Source organism: Perca flavescens, chromosome 3 (assembly GCF_004354835.1).
Source record: "Perca flavescens isolate YP-PL-M2 chromosome 3, PFLA_1.0, whole genome shotgun sequence".
Taxonomy (NCBI): Eukaryota; Metazoa; Chordata; class Actinopteri; order Perciformes; family Percidae; genus Perca; species Perca flavescens.
This window is the reverse complement of record NC_041333.1, coordinates 43616444-43640569: the sequence shown is the minus strand read 5'-3', so window position 1 is coordinate 43640569 and position 24126 is coordinate 43616444. Positions and strand designations below refer to the sequence as shown.

General features: G+C 44.3%; 1 protein-coding gene across 1 annotated transcript; it reads left to right on the top strand.

Annotated features, from left to right (window-relative positions):
• Window positions 1-8042: 8042 nt before the first annotated feature.
• Window positions 8043-23834, top strand: LOC114553065 (coagulation factor VII). The gene is made up of 11 exons (XM_028574160.1): window positions 8043-8100; window positions 8694-8866; window positions 13350-13374; window positions 14803-14916; window positions 15507-15641; window positions 16378-16508; window positions 16559-16630; window positions 18440-18554; window positions 19066-19262; window positions 21952-22077; window positions 23130-23834. Exons 1-11 carry the CDS (start codon window positions 8043-8045, stop codon window positions 23832-23834), a joined length of 1851 nt encoding a protein of 616 aa, XP_028429961.1.
• Window positions 23835-24126: the final 292 nt, after the last annotated feature.

The following is a 24126-nucleotide window of genomic DNA, read 5'->3' as shown; positions in this document are numbered from 1 at the left end:
TTCAAGCATGTATTAAAGATATAAAATACTGGATGACCTATAATTTTCTGATGTTAAACTGTAACAAAACTGAAGTTATTGTACTGGGACCTAAACACCTCCGAACTTCATTATCTAAAGATATAGCTACTCTGGATGGTGTTGTCCTGGCCTCCAGCACTACTGTCAGAAATCTAGAAGTTATTTTTGATCAGGATATATCCTTTAACGCCCATCTAAAACAATCATCGAGAACAGCCTTTTTTCATCTTCGTAACATTGCCAAAATTAGGAATATCCTGTCTCAAAACGATGCTGAAAAACTGGTCCATGCATTCGTTACTTCCAGGCTGGACTATTGTAATTCCCTACTGTCAGGTTGCTCAAATAAGTCCCTTAAGACTTTCCAGCTGATCCAGAATGCTGCAGCGCGTGTTCTCACCAGAACTAAGAAAAAAGATCATATTTCTCCTGTTTTAGCTTCTCTGCATTGGCTTCCTGTAAAATACAGGATTGACTTTAAAGTCCTTCTCCTGACCTACAAAGCCCTAAATGGTCAAGCACCATCCTATCTAGAACAGCTCTTAGTACCCTATCGTCCCACTAGAGCACTGCGCTCCCAGAATGCAGAGTTACTGGTGGTTCCTAGAGTCTCTAAAAGTAGACTGGGAGCCAGAGCCTTCAGCTACCAGGCTCCTCTCCTATGGAACCAGCTCCCAGTCTGGGTTCGGGGGGCAGACACCATCGCCTCATTTAAGAGTAAACTGAAAACTCTCCTCTTTGATAAAGCTTATAGTTAGGTTAGATATGGGTCTATGGTGGAGTGAGGAGTTGCAGCGTCCGCCTAACCCGGCCCACCTGCTTCTCTTCGTAGTCATCAGATTTATTGATCATATAATCAATAATAATATAGCTGTTCCTCCCTAAGACACACTGAGCTGCTCTCTCATCTCTACTTGTTACTTTTGTATGCATCCTGTCCCAGAAATGCTTGTTACTAATCTAGCTCTGGGGAGTTTACTCCCCGGAGTCCTTATGTTTCTTCTTCGCAGAGCTATGCTCTGCGATTCTCTGCATTTCCCGGCTGCATCCTGCTGCGTCCTGCTGCGTCCTGCTGCATCCGCAGCATCCACCCGTGCTCTGCAGCGCCACATTTCATCCCGCAACGTCCTGCTGTGACATTAACTACAACGACTATCTTCAAAGTCACTGTTCCACTATCTTCAATGCGACTATTATCGCCTTCACACCCCCAACCGGCCCCATCAGACACCGCCTACCAAGAGTCTGGGTCTGCCGAGGTTTCTTCCCAAGAGGGAGTTTTTCCTCGCCACTGTCGCAATAGCCATTTATAATGCTTGCTCTTGAGGGAATTACTGTAATTGTTGGGGCTTTGTAAATTATAGAGTGTGGTCTAGACCTACTCTATCTGTAAAGTGTCTCAAGATAACTCTGTTATGATTTGATACTATAAATAAAATTGAATTGAAATTGAATTGAATAACTCTCTAATCTCTTCTGATCATGTCTATCATTCTGGGTTTGGGAACTGCTGCTTGTTGTTGCTGTTGGGATCTTCTTTTTGGGTTTTGATATTTACTTTTTAATGTTCTTTTATTCAGCACTTTGGTCAGATTAATGTGTGTTTAAATGTGCTCTAGAAATAAATGTTAAATACTTAAAGTTAACAAAAGAAACATTTTACAGACCCAGAGATATGTTGCTTATAATAATTAATCAGAAATCACAATCAGAACAAGTTTTATTGTTTAATAATAATGTTTATTACACAGATGATAGATTATAGATATAGACCAAGATATAATAACAAGTTTATAACACTGACAAAACTGCAAGATACAACTATAATAAATGCATTAAAGACAATTCATATTCCCTCATATATAATATACAACATCCCATAATCTTTAGATTTAAAATAAAACATATGGAACACACACACACACACAGACACAAACACACACACACACACACACACACACACACACACACACACACACACACACACACAGACAGACACACACAAATACTGTATATAAAGCTAAAATTATGTTTAACTTTTAATGTTAAAAAGTGAATTTCATGTTAAACTATTAAAACAATGTCCCCTAACAGCAGCCGCCCCCCCCTCGTGTAATCACACACACAGGATGCAGCATGAAGCAGTGATCCCCATATTATATAATGATTTATAATAAAACTCTTAGGTGACTAATGTTAAAAAGTGAATTCCCAACATGTTGAACTATTAAACCAATGTCCCCTAAAAGAGCACCCCCCCCACCCTCCTATAATCACACACATCCAAGAGGATGTATACCAGGCCGTATTAAAGCCAGTGTATACCAGGCTGTATTAAAGCCAGTGTATACCAGGCTGTATTAAAGCCAGTGTATACCAGGCTGTATTAAAGCCAGTGTATACCAGACTGTATTAAAGCCAGTGTATACCAGGCTGTATTAAAGCCAGTGTATACCAGGCTGTATTAAAGCCAATGATGAAATGATCATATATACATATTAAGTGTGTGTGTGAGCTGAAAGCTGAGCTCCTCTCCGTGTCCTCAGGTTCACAGCGACTACAGCAGCACAGAGCATCAGCAGCAGGATACTGAGCACTGAGCATCGCACTTTGAAGAAGGTGGAGTAAATCCCAAAGGGCTCCATGTACACTAACACAGTTCTCTCTGTTGACACACACTGATAATCATCATCTTGGTCAGAAATTACACACCAGTACTCCCCTGCATCTCCCACTGAGATATTAGAGATAACCACGCTTCCTTTGTTATAGTACCAGCTCACTCTGCTCATGCTCTGATTAGACTCTACAGTAAAGATTCTTCCCTCTGTTCGGTGTGACTTGATAAACCAAACATGCCCCTTATCCTCTACCCAATCTGTGCATTTGAGAGTGACGTCTTCTCCCTCCGAGAAGAGCTCTACAGCAGGAGGGCCAAATTTGGGACACACCACCAGATGATACGGTTGCACTCCTCTAGAGGCTTCACAGTAGTACCGACCTGAGTGATTTAACATTAGAGATGAAAACACCAGCGAGTAGTTTTGGTCTACTGAAGGAACAGTCTGGGTTTGAAGTCCGAGGTTGGTGTAGGTGTCTGTTCTATCATTATACTTACTCCAACGTGGGGGCTGTTCATCAGTGGAATCAGCAGCATTGCACGGCAACACAATGGTCTCTTCCACCTTGCGGTAGATTGCCTCAAAAGTTAGTCTCCAAAATACAGTTTGACTGCTAACACACTGCTGTTGGTTCATCACCAGACATCTGTACCATCTAATGTCTGTTGTTCTGGCATTGGAAACACGAAGAGCTGATGTGTTTGTCACCACTTGGTATCTTCCTCTAACATTGTCCATCACTGATGTCATCTTGTCCCCAAAAACTCTGCTCCATGTTAATTGTTCATATCTAGAGTCCTGTTTGAGCCACTGGATATCTAGATTATCAGCTGCTCCCTCACATGGCACGTCCACTTTTTCTCCAAGTCTCGCTGGGATACTGTCCCAATCTATTGTAGTACAAACAGTAATAGTGAAGTTGTTGTCATGCGTCACGTTGCCCTCAGTCCAACACTCCTCTCGGTACCGGCCGGAGTCTGAATGGGTCAGGTTGAGGATGATGTAAGAAGAAGTTTTCACTGAGCTATAAAGTCGTTGTTTCAGGTGTTGAGGTACTGAGGACCTGTTGGACCAGAGGTCAGAGGTGTTCCACAGGACAAGCTTCTCCTCACCAACACATCTGGAGATTAGGCAGGAGGTGGTGTTCTCAGGGAGGCTGAAGGTGTAAGACCATCCTTTCTTTATGATGATGATCGGTTCTTGAGCATGGATGTAGTTGCTGAGAGCAAACAGCAGGAAGGAGAGCTCTGTGACTGCAGCCATTCTGCTCCGAGGTCGACAAACACTGACACCACTCAGCTCATATCTCGAGGTCTTGATTCCACTTAACGTTACTGGTGTTCAGAATCTGGTACAGTGGTTTGAACAGCTGGAACAGCTTTCTGGCTATGTAGAAAGGTAATATGATGCCTGTATGGTATATGTATATACGGATGTATGGTATCTGAAATAATAATCAGAGTAGAAAACAATAGTGGGTCAATGTGACAGCAAATGAATATATGTCATATGTCAAATGAATACAAAACTGTCACATTAGCATCAACTATCTTAATATACTACACTCACAGATTAGCATCTCACAGCGTTAGCATTAGCGCGTTAGCATTAGCGCGTTAGTATTAGCGCGTTAGCATTAGCGCATAGCATTAGCTTAATAACAGCGATATAAAGTATAAAGGTGGGTGTTTTAAAAGAGTGTGTGTGTCTGTTTGTGTCTTTTTTATTGGATTTAAAGGCGTGGGTTAGGCTTCATCCATGAAGAGAACACCTCACCAAAGTGCCAGACACCATTGAATGTGAGCATTTTCCCACTCAAGTCAGTTACGTCGACGAACTGGAGTCAGGTCCAGAGAGAGCGAGAGAGACAGGGATGAACGGGATGAACCGTAACGCTAACCCTACCACCAGATACTGACTGGTTTTCAGACTCACTCCCGGACCCCCCTAATACAGTAAAACTGCACATTTTAGAGTGGCCTCTTATTGTGGCCAGCCTAAGGCACACATGTGCAATAATCATGCTGTCTAATCAGCATCTTGATATGCCACACCTGTGAGGTGGCTGGATTATCTTGGCAAAGAAGAAATGAACAATGTTTGAGAGGAACAGGCCTTTTGTGTACATAGAAAAAGATGTTTGAGTTCAGCTCATGAAAAATGGGGGCAAAAACAAAAGTGTTGCGTTTATAATTTTATTCAGTGTAAGTAGAGACAAAGCCAGTAAAATGATCCAGACTGGTCCTGGCTAACGCCGCCATGCTAACCCTGCTAAATGCTAACGTAACCAGAGGACCAGGCAAGCGGCCACGGCTGTTTACAATGTGTAGCCTGTTCAGCAGCCGTAGCTGACAACGGTGAGATATTTTAAGCTTAGAAAGGGGGGCTGTAAATCGGGAAGAGAGAACCTTGAGTTTGCAGTGTGTTTAGCGATTGTTGCTATAATTCTAAGCCAATAAAGTATGTTCAGTCGAGGTGGAGAGGACAGCGAGCTAGTGTTATTTTTAGTGGTTCCTGTTCTACTCCGCTGTGCTGTGGAGCATCTAACGTTAGCTACTCTGCCGTGCTGTGAAGTAATGTCTGGCTATGTGAGACAAGCATCTAGCAACATTGTTGTGGATGCTGTGGTCTCAGCCTGGCAACCAATGTGAACTTTGAGTCTGGGGAGGAGGGGGGGGGATGCAACTCTCACCAGTATGTTGCATTTGTACTGCAGTAACTACTTTAAACACTAGCTGTCAGTATTACATATTCAATTTAATTCAATTCAATTTTATTTATAGTATCAATTCATAACAAGAGTTATCTCAAGGCACTTTACAGATAGAGTAGGTCTAGACCACACTCTATAATTTACAAAGACTCAACAATTCATGTAATTCCCCCAAGAGCAAGCATTCAGTGTGACAGTGGCGAGGAAAAACTCCCGCTCAGGAAGAAACCTGGGACAGACCCAGGCTCTTGGTAGGAGGTGTCTGACGGGACAGACCCAGGCTCTTGGTAGGAGGTGTCTGACAGGACAGACCCAGGCTCTTGGTAGGAGGTGTCTGACGGGACAGACACAAGCTCTTGGTAGGAGGTGGGACAGACCCAGGCTCTTGGTAGGAGGTGTCTGACGGGACAGACCCAGGCTCTTGGTAGGAGGTGGGACAGACCCAGGCTCTTGGTAGGAGGTGTCTGACGGGACAGACCCAGGCTCTTGGTAGGAGGTGGGACAGACCCAGGCTCTTGGTAGGAGGTGGGACAGACCCAGGCTCTTGGTAGGAGGTGTCTGACGGGACAGACCCAGGCTCTTGGTAGGAGGTGTCTGACGGGACAGACCCAGGCTCTTGGTAGGAGGTGTCTGATGGGACAGACCCAGGCTCTTGGTAGGAGGTGTCTGACGGGACAGACCCAGGCTCTTGGTAGGAGGTGTCTGATGGGACAGACCCAGGCTCTTGGTAGGAGGTGTCTGACGGAACAGACCCAGGCTCTTGGTAGGAGGTGTCTGACGGGACAGACCCAGGCTCTTGGTAGGAGGTGTCTGACGGGACAGACCCAGGTTCTTGGTAGGAGGTGTCTGATGGGACAGACCCAGGCTCTTGGTAGGAGGTGTCTGACGGGACAGACCCAGGCTCTTGGTAGGAGGTGTCTGACGGGACAGACCCAGGCTCTTGGTAGGAGGTGTCTGATGGGACAGACCCAGGCTCTTGGTAGGAGGTGTCTGACGGGACAGACAGGCCACCCTAGTCCAAGGAAACATGCTGGGTGAAAGAAACCATAAGAGAGGCAGATTAAGGAGAGGAGCTTGGTAGCTGAAGGCTCTGGCCCCCATTTTACTTTTAGAGACTCTAGGTACCACCAGTAACTCTGCATTCTGGGAGCACAGTGCTCTAGTGGGACAATAAGGTACTAAGAGCTCTTCTAGATATGATGGTGCTTGACCATTTAGAGCTTTGTAGGTCAGGAGAAGGGTTTTAAATTCAATCCTGGATTTTAGAGAAAGCCAATGCAGGGAAGCTAATACAGGAGAAATATGATCTCTTCTCTTAGTTCTTGTCAGAACACGCGCTGCAGCATTCTGGATCAGCTGGAGAGTCTTAAGGGACTTATCTGAGCAACCTGATAATAAGGAATTACAATAGTCCAGCCTGGACATAACAAATGCATGGACTAGTTTTTCAGCATTGTTTTGAGACAGGATGTTCCTAATTTTGGCAATGTTACAAGGTAAAAAAAGGCTGTTCTTGGGGTTTGTTTTAGATTGGCATTAAAGGATATATCCTGATCAAAAATAACTCCTAGATTTCTGACAGTAGTGCTGGAGGCCAGGACAATACCATCCAGAGTAACTATATACACAATATATACTAATAATAACATATTGCACCTTTAAAGATCAGTTACTTTTCTAAATGCACATGAAGGTCTCTTGGTGAGCTGTGTCCTGTGTGTACGTCTGATGTGACGTCTCTGAGTCAATATTTGAGCTGAGGTCAATGGTCAGTCGATCAGCTGGACGCCATTTTACCTCAGACACCGACCGGAAGACAACAAGAGACGATCTGTGTCCTCACAGGGACAGAGAGGGACAGAAAAAGAGACAGAGAGAGAGAGACAGAGAGAGAGAGAGGGACAGAGACGGAGAGAGAGACAGAGAGAGAGAGAGACAGAGAGAGAGAGAGAGACAGAGAGAGAGAGAGGGACAGAGACGGAGAGAGAGACAGAGAGAGAGAGACAGAGAGAGAGAGAGACAGAGACGGAGAGAGAGACAGAGAGAGAGAGACAGAGAGAGAGAGAGAGACAGAGACGGAGAGAGAGAGAGAGAGAGAGAGAGAGACAGAGAGAGAGAGAGACAGAGACAGAGAGAGAGAGACAGAGAGAGAGAGAGAGAGAGAGAGAGAGAGAGACAGAGACGGAGAGAGAGACAGAGAGAGAGAGAGAGAGAGAGAGAGAGAGAGAGAGAGACGGAGAGAGAGAGAGAGAGAGAGAGAGAGAAAGAGAGACAGAAAGACAGAAACAGAGACAGACAGATATAGAGAAAGAGGGAGAGAGAAAGAAAGAGAGAGAGAGACAGACAGAAAGACAGAGACAGACAGACAGACAGAAAGAGAGATAGACAGAAAAAGAGAGACAGACTGACAGACAGACAGACAGACAGAAAGAGAGAGAGAGACAAGGAGAGAGAGAGAGACAGAAACAGACAGAAAGATAAAAAAGAGACAAAGAAATGCTGCTGTCCTCCTATTTGACTCTCTGCATTCTGCTCAGCTGCTCGATTCTCATTGAAAGTTCAGGTAAGACAAAAATCATATCAAATGACACTGCCAACCCTCCTAAATGCATGTAAATGTTAACCTTTGCGGTTGCATTACAAAGTTATTAGTTTGTTTGTCTGGTAAAACTCTGTTGGCTGCAGAAATGTTGCCAGAGTCGTCTGTTTTCCACCAAGAAATCGGTGCAGTTTACATGGAGTCTGGTGGGTTTGGTGATGGAGATTTCAGGGCTTGTTTTCTGACCGCTTGTCGGGACGCTCCTCTGTCCCGTTGTGGATGATGGTTTGGATGTCGGTGAGCGCCTCTCCATGCACGCTAACACGGGGATCGACTCCCTTTAGGAGCCAGCCTCGATGAAGTGCGGGATGCCGCTTGGCAACAGCATGTTTTCTGTAATAAAGTATACTTATACTTAAGTAAAAGTACTATTACTTTGATGAACTTTTAATTGACAATTCCGGTGCAAAATGACCCTAGGGGTTAATTACATATGGGTACAGAGTCACCGTTCTCTGGGACATGTTTTCTTGCTAATCCAATATGACCAGTTTTAGCTCAAACTGCTAATTACCTTCTAAAGCTAGCTTTCGGGGCAGAGGGTAAATCTCTATTTCTATACCACTAACAAGGCTCAACATATCACCACACTTATATATTATAAAGTCCAGAATTGTCCTTTAATTTTACAGAGAACTTTGTCTCCATAATATTTTTTCAGCTCTCCGCCTGCAGTGTTGCTGTTGTTGTGTCCACTCCTCTCTCAGTGTTTCTGTTATTGTGTCCACCCCTCACCCAGTGTTCTTGGAGCGGCCGGCAGCAGGTCAGATCCTGGGCGTGGCGTCCCGGCGGCGCCGAGCCAACTCCTTCTTCCTGGAGGAGATGTTGCCCGGAGACCTGGAGCGGGAATGTCACGAAGAGCGCTGCTCGCAGGAAGAGGCCACCGAGATCTTCAGGACCACCGAGAAGACGGTAAGAAGATAGATACAGACACAGATATACAGGTAAGAAGATAGACACAATATGTGCGACTCCGCCGTGAGCTATTTCAATTAGCTGATACATGGTTAAACCTCATTGGCTATCTTATTTATATATCATATTTTTACTACACCATATTTATTTATTTATAATTGCATTCCTTTAGCTGCTGATGGATTTTTTATGTCTGTTTTTATGGTGGTCCAATGCAATGTCATTTTCGTTCTACACTGCACTTCCTGATGTGTTTTTTGGAATGACAACAAAACCTTGAATCTTGAATCTTGAATCTTGAATCTTGAATCTTGAATCTCTTACCAGTGTATCTCCGTTTGTACTTTGTCCACAGCAATCCCACCAATCGTTCCCAAAACATCCCAGTTAGAGAGGAAATGCCCTAAATATATTCTATAAATTCTATAAATCTTTACAATCATTCCCTGAAAGAACCAGGCAGACCTGCCTTGTTCAAGCATCCAAATTTCAAAACTTGACATTTTCCACGTGTAGCTTGCTAGCTCAAAGTTTGTTGTTGTTATTTCCCAAATCTCCTGCTCCATGGTGCCCTCGGTTGTGAACAAGACCCTGAGGTACTAGAACTCCTTTACTTGGGGTAGGCACTCCGATTTAGAGGTGCTGATCCTCATCCCAGCTGTTTCACACTCAGCTGTGAACTGATCCAGTGAAAGACTGATTTTGCCATGTTGACAGGACCACATCATCTGCAAAACGCTGCAATGAGATCCCCATTCCAACAAACTGCAACCCCTCCCCACCCCGACTACGCCTCGATATCCTGCCCATGAATATCACAAACAGGATTGGTGACAAAGCTCAGCCCTGGCGGAGGCCAACCCTCACCTAACACGAGCCAAAATGACTGCAGGATCACCCTGAGAAGGCACCACCTCACCCCCTACTCCTGCAGCACCTCCCACAGTATCTCCCATGGGACCCGGTCATATGCCTTCTCCAGATCCACAAAGCACATGTAGACCGGTTGGGCATACTACCAGGCTCCCTCCAGGATCCTTGGGAGAGTGAAGATCTGGTCCGGGACGGAATCCGCATTGTTCCTATTCAACCCGAGGTTAGCCAAACCCTTCTTTCCAGCACCTTGGAGTAGACTTTACCAGGGAGGCTGAGAGGTGTGATACCCCTGTAATTGGCACACACTCTCTGTTCCCCCTATTTAAACAGGGAAACCACCACTCCTTAATAATAATAATGTATACTTTATTAATCCTGCAAGGGGAAATTAGAATGTTTTCACTCTGTTGTAATTACACACAGGCCTGGATTACACACACATTCTCAGTACCTCTACATGCACTAATGGAGAGATGTCAGAGTGAGGGGACTGCCCTGAGCAGTTGGGGTTTCGGTGCCTTGCTCAAGAGCAACTTGGCAGTGCCCAGGAGGTGAACTGGCACCTCTCCAGCTACCAGTCCACCACCATACATATTTGAACCAGTAACCCTCCGGTTCCCAACCCAAGTCCCTACTGACTGAGCTACTGCTACCCCACTATCTAAGACTTCAACGCAATGTTGAAGAGGCGTGCCATCCAAGACAGCCACAGAGGGCGAGACCCCTCAAAGTGCTCCTTCAACCTCCCAATTACCTCCATGTCTTCTCCAAACTTCTGCCACACCCGCTGTTTTGCTTCCTTTACGGCAGAGGGTGCCCCCCTCCCCCAACCTGTAGGCCTAGGGAGGCAACCCTCTAAGGCAGGGGCCACATGAGAAACAGACCAATAGGCTAAACTCAATTCTGCTCAATATTAATTTTATGTCAGGTTGCACATAAACAATAACCCTAGCCTACTGTCTTTGGGGGACCACGGGAACAGTGACAGGACCCAGATGTCCCTGGCCTACTGTCTAATAGTCCTGGCTCTGACCATGGGAACACTGACAGGACCCAGATGTCCCTAGCCTACCGTCTCTGGTCCTGGCTCTGACCACGGGAACACTGACAGGACCCAGATGTCCCTAGCCTACCGTCTTTTGTCCTGGCTCTGACCACGGGAACACTGACAGGACCCAGATGTCTCAAGAACAGCCTTTTTTCATCTTCGTAACATTGCCAAAATTAGGAATATCCTGTCTCAAAACGACGCTGGAAAAACTAGTCCATGCATTTGTTACGTCCAGGCTGGACTATTGTAATTCTCTACTGTCAGGTTGCTCAAATAAGTCTCTTAAGACTCTCCAGCTGATCCAGAATGCTGCAGCGCGTGTTCTCACAAGAACTAAGAAAAGAGATCATATTTCTCCTGTATTAGCTTCTCTGCACTGGCTTCCTGTTGAATCCAGGATTGAGTTTAAAATCCTTCTCTTGACCTACAAAGCTCTAAATGGTCTAGCACCATCATATCTAGAATAGCTCCTAATACCCTATTGTCCCACTAGAGCAATGCGCTCCCAGAATGCAGAGTTACTGGTGGTACCTAGAGTCTCTAAAAGTAGCCAGAGCCTTCAGTTATCAGACTCCTCTCCTGTGGAACCAGCTCCCGATCTGGGTTCGGGGGGCAGGAACTGTAATCGCTTTCAAGAATGAACTTAAAACTCTTCTATTTGATAAAGCTTATAGTTAGGGGAGTGAGGAGCTGCAGTGTTCACCTAACTGGCCCAACTGCTTCTTCTTTCATAATTGTTAAATTAATAATACATAACAAAGTAGAGGGAGGCAGGCCAGCCAAGCCCGATCCGGCAGGGGGAGAGTTCTAAGCCCGAAAAAGCTACCTCTCCTTATGACCTGTCTCTCTTAGTTACGCTGTTATAGTTACGCTGTTATAGTTCTAGACTGCCGGGGACTTCCTTCCTTCCTTTGACACACTGAGCTGCTCTCTCCTCTCCCTTTCTATTACTTTTACTATTACTATTTGTGTGTATCCTGTCCCAGAAATGCTTGTTACTAATCCTAGCTTCTGGGAGTTTACTCCCCGGAGTCCTTGTTTTTTCCCCAGCGTATTTCCTTGGAGAACGTTGGTACCAAGATCCTGGTTCCAGCTGTCGCCGTGGTCCTGCTGCACTCCCTGCTGAGCTCAGCGGTGCCCTGCAATGTCATGCTGCTTCCTGCTGAACCCTGCTGCTTCCTGCTGAACCCTGCAGCTTCCTGCTGAACCCTGCTGCTTCCTGCTGAACCCTGCTGCTTCCTGCTGAACCCTGCAGCTTCCTGCTGAACCCTGCAGCTTCCTGCTGAACCCTGCTGCTTCCTGCTGAACCCTGCTGCTTCCTGCTGAACCCTGCTGCTTCCTGCTGAACCCTGCTGCTTCCTGCTGAACCCTGCTGCTTCCCGCTACATCCAGTCACTGTTCCATTATTAATGTGACTATTATCGCCACTGTTCATCACACCCCCAACCGGCCCGTCAGACACCGCCTACCAAGAGCCTGGGTCTGTCCGAGGTTTCTTCCCAAGAGGGAGTTTTTCCTCGCCACTGTCGCACTGCTTGCTCTTGAGGGAATTACTGTAATTGTTGGAATTTTTTGGGCTTTGTAAATTATAGAGTGTGGTCTGTAAAGTGTCTCAAGATAACCTATGTTATGATTTGATACTCTAAATAAAATTGAATTGAATTGAATTAGATGTCCCTAGCCTTCTGTCTCTGGTCCTGGCTCTGACCACGGGAACACTGACAGGACCCAGATGTCCCTAGCCTACCGTCTCTGGTCCTGGCTCTGACCACGGGAACACTGACAGGACCCAGATGTCCCTAGCCTACCGTCTCTGGTCCTGGCTCTGACCACGGGAACACTGACAGGACACAGATGTCCTTGGCCTACCGTCTCTGGTCCTGGCTCTGACCACGGGAACACTGACAGGACCCAGATGTCCTTGGCCTACCGTCTCTGGTCCTGGCTCTGACCACGGGAACACTGACAGGACCCAGATGTCCCTAGCCTACCGCTCTGGTCCTGGCTCTGACCACGGAACACTGACAGGACCCAGATGTCCCTAGCCTATCATCTCTGGTCCTGGCTCTGACCACGGGAACACTGACAGGACCCAGATGTCCCTAGCCTACCGTCTCTGGTCCTGGCTCTGACCACGGGAATACTGACAGGACACAGATGTCCCTAGCCTACCGTCTCTGGTCCTGGCTCTGACCACGGGAATACTGACAGACAGCTCACTTCAACACAGCGTAATAACTCCTGAAAATAATGTCCATCTCGCAAATAAATAACTTTTTTCTCTGTGCCGAAATGTTTCGTGGTGTTGGTGAATTCTTAAGAAAAAAAAGGCCACTAAATGTCGGGTTAAATGCGTTGTAACTTGTGTTACTGAGATCGTAACAGGTATAATATTACCAACATTTTATTAGTAATGTGTTATATTACTGTGTTACAGCAAAAAGACATACATTACTGTAATTGCGTTACTTTTGTAACGCATTACTCCATCACTGCTCACTATTTAATGAATGCAATAAACAGCATTTTAACTCTGACTTTCTTCTTCCACAGATGGAGTTCTGGTACAAATACACTAGTGAGTATATTTTCTGTTTGTGTCCAGCAGCAGGTTTCTGAGTGTTTCTGTTACTTATTTATCGTGTTCGCTGTGTGTCAGTGCCGCAGTCCGTCTCTAAATACAGACTGGGGCCGTCTTTAAATACGTCTCTAAACTTCCTAAAAACTAACTAAAATGACAGAAATCATCTTTGGGAAACATTTACTGGCCGTTTACTTTTACGTTTTACGTGTCTCTCCTGCTTCGTAGATCCATCATTTAAAAAAATTATCTGAAATTGATTTAATCCTCCTGTTGTTCTCGGGTCAAATTTGACCAATTTTCTAAAAGTTTCTATATCAGAAATATGGGTTTCTTTCAACCAAATTGTCAACAAAAATAACATGGATGGTTCCCTACAATGCACTTCACAAGTTAAATATATGATCAGTTCCCTTCTTTCATTGAATTTGGGTGTTTTATTCAATTTTATAGTATTTGAAATTTTTTTTATAAAAGAACGTTGAAAAAAGTGACAAAAATGGCGGAAACCTTTAAAATTGTCACCGAAAAAAAACAACAAACATGTCAAAAAAGTCATTTTTAATTTGGACTGAGAAAACCAAAAATTTGCATAGTGGACGGGAGGACAACACAAGGGTTAAGATTGATTTGGAATCAATAAATGTATCATTCATTAACTGTTATTTTTTTTTGTTTCTTGGGTTTTGTTGCTTCTTTGTACGTTTTTGATGTTTTTTGTACATATTTGGATGTTTTTTGGTTAAAGGTGCCCTGCCATACAAAACCGTTTTTACTTGTATATTTTTAAATATGTCCGGTCCATATGTGTTTGTGTTATGTGGTGAATGTGAAAATGAACTGCTTCCTCCTCTGTCAGCTCTAAGCAGAGAAATCAGGCCAATCACAAAAGCTGGTTAGTCTGACATCATACTGCCTGAGCTCATTACTATTCATGAGCTCGCCCAGTTGGGCTGGGTAAAGGTTTCTGACAGCCAGGCTCTCATTGGCTAGCTGTTAGCCAATCAGATTCAAACAGCTTAGCTTGTTGAATATTAATGTGAACTGGTAGAAATTGAGCTGAGTCTTCCTGCAGGCTTTCTATACCACGCTAGAATGACTTGAAACAAGGTAATCAAGGTGTTTTTTCCACAAAAAATGTTACTTCAGCAATATCCGATCTACCCAGAATGACAGAAACATCTATCTGAGGTGAACTTTGATGTTTTATTAGATTATTTTTAGGACATTGTCTGCCTTTAATGGACAGGACAGCTAGATATGAAAGGGGAGAGTGAGGGGAAGACAGGCAGGAAATTGTCACAGGTCGGACTCAAACCCTGGACCTTCTGCGTTGAGGAATAAACCTCTATATGTGTGCCTGCTCTACCAGCTGAGCTAACCGGCCACTACTTTCGTGTTTTGAGTGTCTCTCCTGTGTGGCAGATCTGGACCCGTGTCGGACCAACCCCTGTCAGAACGGAGGCATCTGCACTCTGGACCGCGGACACTTCCTGTGTCTCTGTTCCCCACAGTACAGCGGCAAGACCTGCGAATCAGGTAAACAACCAATCACAGACCTGTGAATCAGGTAAACAACCAATCACAGACCTGCGAATCAGGTAAACAACCAATCACAGAGCTGCAACTCAGGTAGACAACCAATCACAGACATGTTACTCAGGTAAACAACCAATCACAGACCTGCGAATCAGATAAACAACCAATCACAGACCTGCGACTCAGGTAAACAACCAATCATAGACCTGCGACTCAGGTAACCAAATAATTACAGACCTGTCACTCAGGTAAACAACTAATCACAGACCTGCGACTCAGGTAAACAACCAATCATAGACCTGCAACTCAGGTAACCAACTAATTACAGACCTGCGACTCAGGTAGACAACCAATCATAGACATGTGACTCAGGTAGACAACCAGTCATAGACATGTGACTCAGGTAGACAACCAATCAGAGACCTGCAACTCAGGTAGACAACCAATCACAGACCTGCGATTCAGATACGTCAAATTGCATTGACTTCTATGGGATCTTCAGTTTTCTAACCCCCAAGAGGGGGCGTGGCCTTGACGTTTAGCGAGATACCCGGATGGCCTGACGTATGGATGCTGTTGGTTGTTTGCAGAGGTGTTGCAGTGTTACTACAGAAACGGAGGCTGTATGCAGTACTGCTCCGACCTGCTGGGGGGCGCTGGAGTTCAGTGTGGCTGCGCTGACGGATTCAAACTGGACCCTGACGGACACAGCTGCTCCGAGACCGGTAACACAAACATACTGCCCCTTACTAATGTTATTACTTATTTACTCATTTACTCACTTATTTACTTACCTTCTTATTTACTCACTTAATCACTTATTTACTTACCTACTTATTTACTTACTATCTTATTTACCTATTAACTTATTTACTCACTTATTTACTTACCTACTTATTTATTTATTTACTTACTTTCTTATTTACTTATTTAGTTACTTTCTTATTTAATTAGTTAGTCTTTTATTTACTTATTTCCTCTCTTATTTACTTATCTAGGTATTTATTTACTTACCTACTTATTTATTTATTTACTTACTTTTTTATTTACTTACTCTCTTATTTACTTATTTACTTATTTACTTATTACTTATTTACCTACTTTCTTATTTACTTATTTAGTTACTTATTTACTTTCCTACTTATTTACCTACTTTCTTATTTACTTATTTACCTACTTTCTTATTTACTTATTCATTTATTACTTATTTAATTACTTACTTATTTACCTACTTATTTTACTTATTTACTTACTCACTTATTTATTTAATTACTTAATTACTTATTTACTTACCAATATATTTCCTTATTTCCTTATTTCCTCATTTCCTTATTTTATTTATTTCATTTATTTCCTTTATTTCCTTTATTTCCTTTATTTCCTTTATTTCCTTTATTTTATTTAGTTTATTTAGTTTTGACTACCATGCTGTTGTTTTGAGTCTGAATGTTTGCTATGCAGTGGCGTTCCCCTGTGGCCGACAGCAGTCAGAGCTGTCATCGTACCAAAGTCGCTCTGACCGAGTCACCATGGAGACGGACGCCATGTGGGACGCCAAAAGCACCGACGGCTGGGCGGCGATCCTGCAGAACGCAACGGAGACGGAGAACGAGCTGCTGGCGAATCACACGTCTGCACGGAGCGACAACGGAACGGTCGCCATGACGCCGCTGTATCGTGGGGGGTGCTGGATAAACCGGGGAGTCCCTGGCAGGTGACGAGACATTTTACACAAATTAAAGAGACTTTCATCCCTGAAAAAACTCCCAAATAACTTATTCAGAACAGCCCTCTGTCCTCCCCCCTCCAGCATCATTCTGACCTATATTTAGGTTTCTCTAGTGGCTGTTTAAGTTACTATGGAGCCCTCTAGTGGCCGTGGTAGTTATTACAGAGCCCTCTAGTGGCCGTGGTAGTTATAACAGAGCCCTCTAGTGGCCGTGGTAGTTATTACAGAGCCCTCTAGTGGCCGTGGTAGATATTACAGAGCCCTCTAGTGGCCGTGGTAGTTATAACAGAGCCCTCTAGTGGCCGTGGTAGTTATAACAGAGCCCTCTAGTGGCCGTGGTAGTTATAACAGAGCCCTCTAGTGGCCGTGGTAGTTACTATGGAGCCCTCTAGTGGCCGTGGTAGTTATAACAGAGCCCTCTAGTGGCCGTGGTAGTTAAAACAGAGCCCTCTAGTGGCCGTGGTAGTTACTATGGAGCCCTCTAGTGGCCGTGGTAGATATTACAGAGCCCTCTAGTGGCCGTGGTAGTTATAACAGAGCCCTCTAGTGGCCGTGGTAGTTATTACAGAGCCCTCTAGTGGCCGTGGTAGATATTACAGAGCCCTCTAGTGGCCGTGGTAGTTATAACAGAGCCCTCTAGTGGCCGTGGTAGTTACTATGGAGCCCTCTAGTGGCCGTGGTAGTTATAACAAAGCCCTCTAGTGGCCGTGGTAGTTAAAACAGAGCCCTCTAGTGGCCGTGGTAGATATAACAGAGCCCTCTAGTGGCCGTGGTAGTTATAACAGAGCCCTCTAGTGGCCGTGGTAGATATTACACAGCCCTCTAGTGGCCGTGGTAGATATTACAGAGCCCTCCAGTGGCCGTGGTAGATATTACAGAGCCCTCTAGTGGCCGTGGTAGATATTACAGAGCCCTCTAGTGGCCGTGGTAGATATTACAGAGCCCTCTAGTGGTCGTGGTAGATATTACAGAGCCCTCTAGTGGTCGTGGTAGATATTACAGAGCCCTCTAGTGGCCGTGGTAGATATTACAGAGCCCTCTAGTGACCGTGGTAGTTATTACAGAGCCCTCTAGTGGCCGTGGTAGATATTACAGAGCCCTCCAGTGGCCGTGGTAGTTATAACAGAGCCCTCTAGTGGCCGTGGTAGATATTACAGAGCCCTCTAGTGGTCGTGGTAGATATTACACAGCCCTCTAGTGGCCGTGGTAGATATTACAGAGCCCTCTAGTGGTTGTGGTAGATATTACAGAGCCCTCTAGTGGCCGTGGTAGATATTACAGAGCCCTCTAGTGACCGTTTAAGTTATTATGGAGCCTTCTAGTGGCCGTGGTATATATTCCAGAGCCCTTTAGTGACCGTGGTAGTTATTACAGAGCCCTCTAGTGGCCGTGGTAGATATTACAGAGCCCTCTAGTGACCGTTTAAGTTATTATGGAGCCTTTTAGTGGCCGTGGCAGATATTGCAGAGCCCTCTAGTGACCGTGGTAGTTATTACAGAGCCCTCTAGTGGCCGTGGTAGATATTACAGAGCCCTCTAGTGGCCGTGGTAGATATTACAGAGCCCTCTAGTGGCCGTGGTAGTTATAACAGAGCCCTCTAGTGACCGTGGTAGATATTACAGAGCCCTCTAGTGACCGTGGTAGTTATTATGGAGCCCTCTAGTGGCCGTGGTAATTATTACAGAGCCCTCTAGTGGCCGTGGTAAATATTACTACCAGATATTATTACAACAATAAATATGTCGTAAAAAAGTGTGTGTGTGTGTGTGTGTGTGTGTGTGTGTGTGTGTTCAGGTTCTGCTCCGCAGGTCTGATGGTTATGGTTTCTGTGGAGGAACTCTGGTTTCCGATCGTTGGGTCGTCTCTGCTGCTCACTGCCTCGAGGAGACTGTAGACCATGTGACAATAGGTGTGTACTTTCATATTAAAGAGTAAGATCCTTTTAGTTTAATATGAAACAGCCCCACAAAACACACCAGACTCCATGTAAATAATCAGGACTTTTACCGTGTATAGAGCCAGCATATTTCCACCAGACTCCATGTAAATAATCAGGACTTTTACCGTGTATAGAGCCAGCATATCTCCACATGTAAATCGGTGAATTAAGGGTTTAGTTCAACCAAACCAGAGTGGTGATTGTTGGAACAGTGGAAATAATGAACAAAGACGGCTTTTGGTAGTTTTATTTATATTCTGTCCACTTTGAATTAAGTGTGTTCACGATGATAAAAGTCCTGATTATTTACATGGAGTCTGGTGGAGTTTGGTTATTACAGCAGTTTTTTTACTTTCTGTGTGTGTGTCTGTGCCTGTGTGTGTGTGTGTGTGTATGTACATGTGTGTGTCTGTGCCTGTGTGTGTGTGTGTGTGTGTGTGTGTGTGTGTGTGCGTGCCTGTGTGCCTGTGTGAGTGTGCAGGTGATTATGATAAGCACCGTCCTGATCCAGGTGAACAGCTGATTAAAGTCCAGAAGGTTGTCGTCCATCCTCACTTCCATTCCTTCACCTTCGACAGCGACATTGCTCTGCTGTTACTGGCCCAGCCCATTGCCCGGGGCAACACTGCCATCCCCGCCTGCCTGCCTGACCCCCACCTCTCCACTTACCTGCTGCAGGTAACTGGATTCTCTCCTTATACACTGACCTTTCCTAGCTGTTTTACTGTAACTTACTGGCAACTGTGCTGCCAGTAAGTTACTGTAAAGCCCTTTACAGTATTGCACTGTCTGCTACTTCACAGTAGTCTACCGTTATTTTACAGTACCATTTTGTTACAGAACTTTTACAGTATTTTGCAAGATTCAATACTTTATTGCCATGCAACTGAGTTGCTCATTACAACAACAGAGAGCATGCTCCGTCCTGCTCCTGTGTCAAGTTCATGTTTTTAGTTTCTTTTATTCCTCTTTCGTTTTCCACCTCTTGTGTTTTATTTTGCTACCCTCAGTCTCGTCTCGTTTCAGGTCTGTTTACATCCTGATCTTTGGCCGTTTTCCAAATTACCTACTACATACTGCCGACGACTAAAACAAACCCTAATTATGAATTTAAATATAAAATCGAATATATTGGGGCAGCCTCTAGCTCACCCAGTGAGAGCGTTTGCCCCCATGTTGGCTGACCTGCTGCCCTTTGCTGTGTGTCATCCCCCATGTCTCTCACCCTTTCATGTCTGTCACTATGATAAAGGGAAAAAGCCCCAAAAATAATCTTTAAAAAAACAGATTTAATGTATTTACATGTTATAGTTTCTAGTTCTTTACAAGACTTTGAAAGAGAGACAGGTCTCTCTCTCTGCCCCCCCTCGTCTCTAACTGCTCATTGGCCGGTGTGTGTGTGTGTGTGTCTGTGTGTGTGTGTCTGTCTGTGTGTGAGTCATTGACCTTGTTACGTTGCCCCCGCAATCTCTATTCTCCTGATAGAGCTCTAGCCAGTTTACAGTCTGTGAGGGTGGACAGGCCAAATAATTTAAATAAATCAACCAAAATTCAGTGGCTGTAATCTTTAATTTTACCTGTGTAGAACATGGATGTTTTGGATGTATGTGTTGTCTGGGTTCCATGCAACAAACATATATGCATTTAAGTTATTTTGGGGCAATTTGGTTTTAAGAAACCCATATTTCTGAAGAAAAACTTTTTCATTACAGGACATGTTTTAAATATAAGAAGAGATTACTGAACTGATTGTTGTACTGCAGTGGCTTGTAGAAGAAAAAGCTTTTAGTTTGAAAGCTGCACACCTTCGCTTCTCTGCTTTCTTTTTGTTTGTTTTTGAAATATTTCAGAGCAGCTTTGATATGATGATGTTACATCTAAAATCGTTCTATCTGAGGAAAGGCTTTGATATGATGATGTTACATCTAAAATCGTTCTATCTGAGGAAAGGCTTTGATATGATGATGTTACATCTACAATCGTTTTATCTGAAGAAAGGCTTTGATATGATGATGTTACATCTACAATACTTCTATCTGAGGAAAGGCTTTGATATGATGATGTAACATCTACAATCCTTCTATCTGAGGAAAGGCTTTGATATGATGATGTTACATCTACAATCCTTCTATCTGAGGAAAGGCTTTGATATGATGATGTAACATCTACAATCCTTCTATCTGAGGAAAGGCTTTGATATGATGATGTAACATCTACAATCCTTCTATCTGAGGAAAGGCTTTGATATGATGATGTAACATCTACAATCCTTCTATCTGAGGAAAGGCTTTGATATGATGATGTTACATCTACAATCCTTCTATCTGAGGAAATGCTTTGATATGATGATGTAACATCTACAATCCTTCTATCTGAGGAAAGGCTTTGATATGATGATGTTACATCTACAATCGTTTTATCTGAGGAAAGGCTTTGATATGATGATGTTACATCTACAATCCTTCTATCTGAGGAAAGGCTTTAATATGATGATGTAACATCTACAATCCTTCTGTCTGAGGAAAGGCTTTGATATGATGATGTTACATCTACAATCCTTCTATCTGAGGAAAGGCTTTGATATGATGATGTTACATCTACAATCCTTCTATCTGAGGAAAGGCTTTGATATGATGATGTAACATCTACAATCCTTCTATCTGAGGAAAGGCTTTAATATGATGATGTAACATCTACAATCCTTCTGTCTGAGGAAAGGCTTTGATATGATGATGTTACATCTACAATCCTTCTATCTGAGGAAAGGCTTTGATATGATGATGTTACATCTACAATCCTTCTATCTGAGGAAAGGCTTTGATATGATGATGTTACATCTACAATCGTTTTATCTGAGGAAAGGCTTTAATATGATGATGTTACATCTACAATCCTTCTATCTGAGGAAAGGCTTTGATATGATGATGTTACATCTACAATCCTTCTATCTGAGGAAAGGCTTTGATATGATGATGTTACATCTACAATCCTTCTATCTGAGGAAAGGCTTTAATATGATGATGTAACATCTACAATCCTTCTGTCTGAGGAAAGGCTTTGATATGATGATGTTACATCTACAATCATTCTATCTGAAGAAAGGCTTTGATATGATGATTTTACATCTACAATCCTTCTATCTGAGGAAAGGCTTTGATATGATGATGTTACATCTACAATCCTATCTGAGGAAAGGCTTTGATATGATGATGTAACATCTACAATCCTTCTATCTGAGGAAAGGCTTTGATATGATGATGTAACATCTACAATCCTTCTATCTGAGGAAAGGCTTTGATATGATGATGTAACATCTACAATCCTTCTATCTGAGGAAAAGCTTTGAGTTTTGATGTGGTGTTTTCAGGCAGGAAACCGTGGCGTGGTGACAGGCTGGGGGCTCACGCAGCACCTGGGTCGGTCCTCCCGCTTCCTCAGGAAGGTGACACTTCCTGTCGTCAGCTACCCAGAATGCATCGCTTCCACTGAACAGGTGAGCACATCTATATTATAAAGATTAAACTTGTTTGAGTCATGATTCACTCGGATCTTTAACCCGAGTCTTTAAATTGACTCGCGAATCGCGAGTCTCTAGCATCATTAACCCGGTTCAGTTGAGTCCTACTACAATTAAATCTAAAATGATAACAGCACCACACACAAACCTCTTGCAACATTAGCTACTACTAGTCCTAGCCATCGTAGCTGCAAAAAGCTTTATAACTTACAATTACGTAGGCCACAACAACTCCACAAGTTAATTCAAGCGACTGAGTGAGCAGAGAGACAACGGAGAGTGCCTAGACCCCCCCTGGTCTAGGCACTCTCCGTTGACTTTCAAGCTGCAAAAACCAAATTTTGGTCAGGCCAATTACATTATGTTTAGAGTCGGTGGGCGGGGCTTATGGCTGCTGCTGCTGGGAACAGCGGACATCTGGAAGACTTGGATTTCAGCTTTTCTTTGATAAAAGAACAAAGAACGGCACAGAAATCATTCTTAAAAAAGGAAGATGTGTTTGGAGTTTTGCCGACCGGATATGGCAAAAGTTTAATCTATCAACTAGCTTTGCTACATTCTTCGTTGCTCTGCCTGGTTGTAGCGCTATCCTATTATGTGCAGAGGGAATTTGAAAGACAACCGTTTATCCCGCCCCTTGGATCGAGCTCCGTCAATGGTGAGTTCCCAGACCCTACATCTGGATGTGGGTCTGGCTTGTCAGGCTACAATAAGTTAAGACAGGCTCAAAATGCTTTATTTTCGGTAGGACTGAGTTTCCTTGGCGATTTAGCAATACTGACTCAAGTGATCAACTGACTCGCACAATCCGGTTCAGTTAAGTGAGTGACTCCAAATAACCCGAATCCTTAATAGGAACCGGGTTTGCCAGGCCTAATAAAGATTAGATCAGATACAAAAAGAGGTGTTTCAGTTTGAGCAGGAGATCCAAACTCCATTCAATTTATACCAAAATACTAATGTATAGGTCTCTAACCTGTCTGTCTCTCTAACCTGTCTGTCTGTCTCTCTAACCTGTCTGTCTGCAGGTGATAACAGACAACATGTTCTGTGCCGGGTACCTGTCTGTCTCTCAGGACGCCTGCAGTGGAGACAGCGGTGGTCCGTTCCTGGTCAACTACCGAGGAACCTGGTTCCTGACCGGCGTGGTCAGCTGGGGGGAGAAGTGTGCCGCCGTCGGCAAGTTCGGGGTCTATACCCGCCTGGGCAACTTCCTGTCCTGGATCAGAGACACCATGAGACAGAGACAGAGAGACACCGTGGACCCACGGGGGCTCAGAGACACGGTGGACCCACGGGGACTCAGAGACACGGTAGACACACCAGAGATCAGAGACAGTGTGGACACACCAGAGATCAGAGACAGTGTGGACACACCGGAGATCAGAGACAGCGTGGACACACCGGAGATCAGAGACACCGTGGACACACCAGAGATCAGAGACAGTGTGGACACACCAGAGATCAGAGACACAGTAGACCCACCAGAGATCAGAGACAGCGTGGACACACCGGAGATCAGAGACACCGTGGACACACCGGAGATCAGAGACAACGTGGACACACCGGAGATCAGAGACACCGTGGACACACCGGAGATCAGAGACACAGTAGACCCCGTGGAATCTGGGCTCAGAGATACGGTGGACCCACCGAACCTTAAAGAGACCGAGAGCCAAGACACAGGAACAATCAGACCGGAGCTCAGAGACACCGTGGATCTTTATGTCTGACAGAAAATTGACAACAGCAACACAACAGTGGAAAAGTGGCAGAAACAATTAAAAAGCAAAAAAAAAAGTTAAAAAAAAGTGACAAATTAAGTTGTTCGTATTGACCTTATGTGTCGAGAACAAACCTCCGGCGGGACCAACCCAACACCACGTAGAGCTGGCACACAATGCCAAAAAAAGACACAAACATTGAAGAAAGTGACGTAAACGTCACAGGTTCTGTTCCGTTCACCTTCATTCATCGTTTTTTTTAACTTTTTCTTGCTTTTCGATGTTTTTTTGTCACCTTTAG

What these genes read in the sequence shown, in the direction of transcription:
- LOC114553065 (XM_028574160.1), top strand. Translation starts at nt 8,043, where the DNA reads ATGTTGCCAGAGTCGTCTGTTTTCCACCAAGAAATCGGTGCAGTTTAC. An exon ending in TCAGGACCACCGAGAAGACG is followed by an intron (nt 8,867 to 13,349) that starts GTAAGAAGATAG and finishes CTTCTTCCACAG; the next exon opens with ATGGAGTTCTGGTACAAATA. An exon ending in CGGCAAGACCTGCGAATCAG is followed by an intron (nt 14,917 to 15,506) that starts GTAAACAACCAA and finishes GGTTGTTTGCAG; the next exon opens with AGGTGTTGCAGTGTTACTAC.